Source organism: Rhinopithecus roxellana, chromosome 10 (assembly GCF_007565055.1).
Source record: "Rhinopithecus roxellana isolate Shanxi Qingling chromosome 10, ASM756505v1, whole genome shotgun sequence".
Taxonomy (NCBI): domain Eukaryota; kingdom Metazoa; phylum Chordata; class Mammalia; order Primates; family Cercopithecidae; genus Rhinopithecus; species Rhinopithecus roxellana.
In genome coordinates, this window is record NC_044558.1 from 55,762,854 (window position 1) to 55,769,004 (window position 6,151).

The window sequence follows — 6,151 nt, forward strand, 5'->3', positions numbered from 1 at the left end:
ATTTCTCACCTTATACTCACAAGGCAAAAGAATACTATTTTTCACTCTGAGTGAAATTTCAAAGCTTCTAATATGAATTACTAAATATCAATTTTTTTCCTTAGTGAAGATTAACACTTAGGACTAACATCTAAAGAAGATGGGAACAATGCTACCTGGCTTAGTTTCTTTGCTTCTACTCCTCTATCTGTTTCAATTTGCGTATTTTGTCCTGAATTGTTTTTGTTTTAACTAATATATTTTATAATACATTATCCAACAAAGCTGGAGGCATCACGCTACCTGACTTCAAACTATACTACAAGGCAATGGTAACAAGAACAGCATGGTACTGGTACCAAAACAGAGATATAGACCAATGGAACAGAGCAGAGCCCTCAGAAATAATACCACACATCTACAGCCATCTGATCTTTGACAAACCTGAGAAAAACAAGAAATGGGGAAAGGATTCCCTATTTAATAAATGGTGCTGGGAAAATTGGCTAGCCATAAGTAGAAAGCTGAAACTGGATCCTTTCCTTACTCCTTATACGAAAATTAATTCAAGATGGATTAGAGACTTAAATGTTAGACCTAATACCATAAAAACCCTAGAAGAAAACCTAGGGAATACCATTCAGGACATAGGCATGGGCAAGGACTTCATATCTGAAACACCAAAAGTAACAGCAACAAAAGCCAAAATTGACAAATGGGATCTAATGAAATTAAAGAGCTTCTGCACAGCAAAAGAAACTACCATCAGAGTGAACAGGCAACCTACAGAATGGGAGAAAATTTTTGCAATCTACTCATCTGACAAAGGGCTAATATCCAGAACCTACAAAGAACTCAATCAAATTTACAAGAAAAAAAACAAACAACCACATCAAAAAGTGGGCAAAGGATATGAACAGACACTTCTCAAAAGAAGACATGCATATAGCCAACAGACACATGAAAAAATGCTCGTCATCACTGGTCATCAGAGAAATGCAAATCAAAACCACAATGAGATACCATCTCATACCAGTTAGAATGGCAATCATTAAAAAGTCAGGAAACAACAGGTGCTGGAGAAGATGTGGGGCAATAGGAACACATTTATACTGTTGGTGGGATTGTAAACTGGTTCAACCATTATGGAAAACAGGATGGCAATTCCTCAAGGATCTAGAACTAGAAATACCATACGATCCAGCCATCCCATTACTGGGTATATATCCAAAGGATTATAAATCATGCTGCTATAAAGACACATGCACACGTATGTTTATTGTGGCACTATTCACAATAGCAAAGACTTGGAATCAACCCAAATGTCCATCAGTGACAGACTGGATTAAGAAAATGTGGCACATATACACCATGGAATACTATGCAGCCATAAAAAAGGATAAGTTCGTGTCCTTTGTAGGGACATGGATGCAGCTGGAAACCATCATTCTCAGCAAACTATCGCAAGAACAGAAAACCAAACACTGCATGTTCTCACTCATAGGTGGGAACTGAACAATGTGATCACTTGGACTCGGGAAGGGGAACATCAGACACTGGCGCCTATTATGGGGAGGGGGAGGGGAGAGGGATGGAATTGGGAGTTATACCTGACGTAAATGACGAGTTGATGGGTGCGGACGAGTTGATGGGTGCAGCACACCAACATGGCACAAGTATACATATGTAACAAACCTGTACGTTGTGCACATGTACCCTAGAACTTAAAGTATAATAAAAAAAAGAGTTAATTTAAAACATCTAGTCCTGCTTTGCAAATATATAATATATAATAGTTACATTCACTTTGGTTTAGATTATGAATATTTTAGAGAGTCTTTTGTGCAGGTTTCTTAATTTAGATATTTCTTATGTAATACAATACATAAGAAATGAGATACATAAGATATTTCAGTACACCAGAGCTCTGAGGTGAATGCTTCCTGAAGTCATGTTGATAATAAATATGCTTCAATATTGGCAGGGAGATGATTGCTTCAATTTTATGCCATCTACTTTCTCCTTATCAAAACATAAAATCTTAGTTAAATTAGAATAGGACAGATTATGGTATATAAAATCTGTTCCATAAATTGTAAAATTTTAATTTTTTTCTTAAAGTCAATAAAGCCATTTAAAAAATAGAAGCTGACAAATTGATAAACTAACATTGTAATTTTATGTAAATAAAGAGAAAGAGAGAGAAAGAGAGCTGTGTGAGCTCATATACTTCCAGTTAGAGCATCTTTTCTCATTCTGCTCCCACCTCAAAGGAAAAGTCATATAGTGGATTGAACATGATTTTAAATCAGAAATCAGGCTCCATCATTTCCTACCTATGATATATTGGCCAGTATACACAATCTTTTTATTTCTATATTTTGATGCACTTAAAATGTATTTACAGGATGGGTAAAGACATTAATTATGACATTTACAAAGAGTTTGACGTGGTTCAAAAGTGGCAATTATTTTCAAAATTATGTCAATAGAAATAAATTGAAGAAATGTTTTATTGCTATGTCAAAGCCCACTTTTGATATTTAAAATAAATAATACTGAGTTTATAATTCAATATGAGGTATTTTTTTCAACTTTCTTATAATAATTTAATCTTCATCCTTTTCAGCCTGTGGAAGTAATTATTTCTTTCAGCTTTAACCATTTTAACTTTTGAATATTTTCCTCTATTTTCCGCTTGATCATAATTCTAATTTTTTTTTACATTTTTAGTTTCTTCTTTTTTCTGTATATAAAAGAATATTGGTTGGATATTCTCCATGTCTTCTTAAACCTTTAATTACCTTTATGTTGTGGTAAATAGTTATCTTGTTTAATAAGCACTTAAATTTTGGTGTTTCAATTTGCTCTTACGCATTCATTCTGATTTTGTAACCCAAAAGAAGTGATTTTATGTTTACATTTGTTTTAAATTAAATGTATACCTTTTGCATGAGTTTCCTCTCATGTAATATAAAGCAATAGCTAATACGTCTTACCAGAGATTTTGAAGGTGTTTCCATTTCTTCAAATTGGATTAATTTTAACTCCTGTTGATGACTTCTTTCCCGGTTATGCTAATAGGCCTGGAATACCTTATATGATTTAATTTATTTTTAATATATGTCTCTTGTTGTTTTCTATTTTTTGTTTTGATTCTTGGATTTACAATACTAATTTTGATAATTTTGTATTAGAGAAATATTTTTTATTATTACATAAATTAACTTGTAGATAACGTATACACTGATAATTCTTTGTTTTCTCTTCCCTAGAGGAATGAAGAAAAGACTGGATCAGAAGTGGAAGAAACCTTGATTTTTGGAAAAGTAATTTTTAGTGTCACAATGAGGGAAAACACAATGTATGACCTTGGTTTGAAATAATAAGGATTTTGATAAAGATGGGATTAGGATGCAATATTAAAAGTCATTGAGAAGGTTCACATGACTAAACTGTAGTCAGGAAGCAATGAAATGAGTTAAAAGCCGTAGGATGACATTTAGGGAGCATTCTTCGTTCACTTCACGCTAATTCATCACAATGTCTACTTCTTTGAGAGAAATGCAATCCTCTTTACAGAGTCACTGAAAGCTTGTTTCACTTGCTCGTTCCTCAAGGTATAAATGAAAGGGTTCAACAAGGGTGCAACAGAAGTAGTAAGAACTGAAACTCCTTTATTTATGGCCACTTCATCTTTTGGAGAGGGCTTGATATAGACGAAGATGCAGCTTCCATAGGCAATGGAAACCACAATCATGTGGGATGAACAGGTAGAAAAGGCCCTTTTCCTTTGCTGAACAGAAGGGAACCTCAGAATTGTTCTGACTATGTACAAGTAGGACGGAATCACACAAACTAGGGTGATAATAAGTGTAAATACAGCCATAAGAATAACTATCTGTTCTATTACCCATGTATCTGAGCATGAGATCTTTAGGAGAGGACCTGCATCACAGCTAAAATGATCAATGGCGTTGGAGCCACAGAATTCGAGCTGGAGGCCTAAGCTCAGTGGTGGAACAATGATCATCAAGCCAGCCACCCAACAGCAGAGGACTAATAAGGTACACACCCTGTTGTTCATGATGACCATATAATGAAGGGGTTTACAGATGGCCACATAGCGGTCATAGGACATGGCTGCCAGGAGAAAAAATTGTGTTGCTCCAAAGAGAATAACAAAGAATATTTGACTGGCACAAGCATTGTAGGTAATGGTATTGTCCCCCATTGATATACTGTACAAGAATCTAGGAATACAGACTGTAGTAAATGAGACTTCTAAGAAGGAAAAATTTCTGAGAAAGAAGTACATAGGAGTTTTAAGGTGATGGTCCACCAATGTGAGGGTGATAATAGTCAGGTTCCCTGTTACACTCAACATGTAGGTGAGAAATAGAAAGATAAAAAGCAGAACTTGCAGGGGTGGGTCATCAGTCAGTCCCAGCAGGATAAAAGTTCTTATTACTGTGCAGTTTTTCATCACTGTTCTTTGATATCTACCCAATCCTTGTTTAAAAATCACGGTTTATGAGGAAGTAGATATTTGAATTCTATAGCAAAAGGTTATGCATCTAGAAGCCAAGTCGACCAGCCTACGTTTATTTTCCTCCCTTTATAGAATAATCAATGTTGCCACTGTTTCAACAACCTTCCTAAACCTCACATATATGAGCAGTGGATATTTCCTTAAGAAATCAAGTTTTGTAAAATAGTCCAATTTTTTCCTTGATCATCCTTATCCATCAGAATGTACAAATGCAGTTGATTGTAGTTTGTTACATGGAATGGATTTACAAATGGGTTAGAAAGAAATGATGCCATTTTGTAGGTACTTAAAAATTCTTTGTCCAGGACAAACTCTGAATATAAGATACATCCAGGTAATTAATAACATTAATTCTCTTCAGTTGTTATTATCTGAGGATTGTATTAAGATTAAGATGCATTTCTCCTGAAAAGCAAACAAACAAGCACACAACAATGACAACAAAATACAATCGTTGTCCCTGAGCCTTTCCCTGGTCTTTTTATTCTTCTCTGCGGGCATTCCTTATTCTCAACCCTCTATTACCTGTAGATGGGATGATGTACAATTATTTTATCTATAATGTGAGAAAAAGTTGTGTTCAAGGTTTTTACAAAATGAATATTCTCATATGCTTTCATTTGATATTCAGTTAATTGTGATTCTTTCCCCCTCAAAGCTCCAGAAGCAAATCTACATTTAACACCACTAAATATAGTCTTCTAGGCTGTGTCTTTTTCAATATATTTTTAGGTCCTTTAAAAAGACATCGTGTATTCTCACTTATTCTGAAATCAAATCAGTTGAACTCATAGACATAGAGAGTAGAAGGATGGTTACCAGAGGCTGGGAAGTATAGTGGGGGGCTCGGGGGTAGATGGGAATGGTTAATGGGTACAAAAAAATAGAAAGAATAAATAAGAATTACTGTTTGATAGCACAATAGGGTGACTGTAGTCAATAATAACTTAATTGTATATTTTTAAATAACAAATGATATAACTGGATTATTTGTAACTCAAAGGATAAATGCTTTAGGGAATGGATAACTCATTCTCCATCATGTCCGATTTCATATTACATCCCTCTATCTACATATTTCATGTAGCCTATAAATATATACACTTGCTATGTACCCATAAAATTAAAAAAAATTAAAAAGACATTAATGTCTCCTCCTCTCACCCCTACTCACTTTATACTTTAACCCTCTGTGTCCTCACTTTCAACTCCACCCTCTGAAGAATCTGCAAAGTCTTCATTACTGTTGAAGTTAAGGGCACATTTAGGTTTTTAATCTTGCCTGGAATTGCTATAGTATTTTTGTTTTAAAGTTCAATAATTCTTTAAATAGGCTTCATGTCTAATTCTGATGTTCTTTCCATATCTGTCTTTTTAGGGTTTCTCTTTTTAGTCTCCTCTTTCTCCCTTCATCTGTGAAATACTGGTATTCTCAATAATCTTCAGACCTTCTGCTTCTTGTTTTCTGTTTGTTATTCTTCTTACCCTCTACTCTTCAAGGATGATTTTGCCCAGTCTAGTTAATTTGATGATCATGTATGTGATGTAGCCAAAGACCAGGTAAAAAGCGTTGCCAAGTATACATCACAAGTTGGGTGTTCCACAGACACTTCACTTACC

At 34.6% G+C, this 6,151-nt stretch overlaps 1 protein-coding gene across 1 annotated transcript; it reads right to left on the reverse strand.

Annotated features, from left to right (window-relative positions):
- Positions 1-3,526: 3,526 nt before the first annotated feature.
- On the reverse strand, positions 3,527-4,465 carry LOC104671505 (olfactory receptor 6C2). The gene has a single exon (XM_010375006.1). The coding sequence runs from the start codon at positions 4,463-4,465 to the stop codon at positions 3,527-3,529; it is 939 nt and encodes a 312-aa protein (XP_010373308.1).
- Between the last annotated feature and the right edge of the window lie 1,686 nt (positions 4,466-6,151).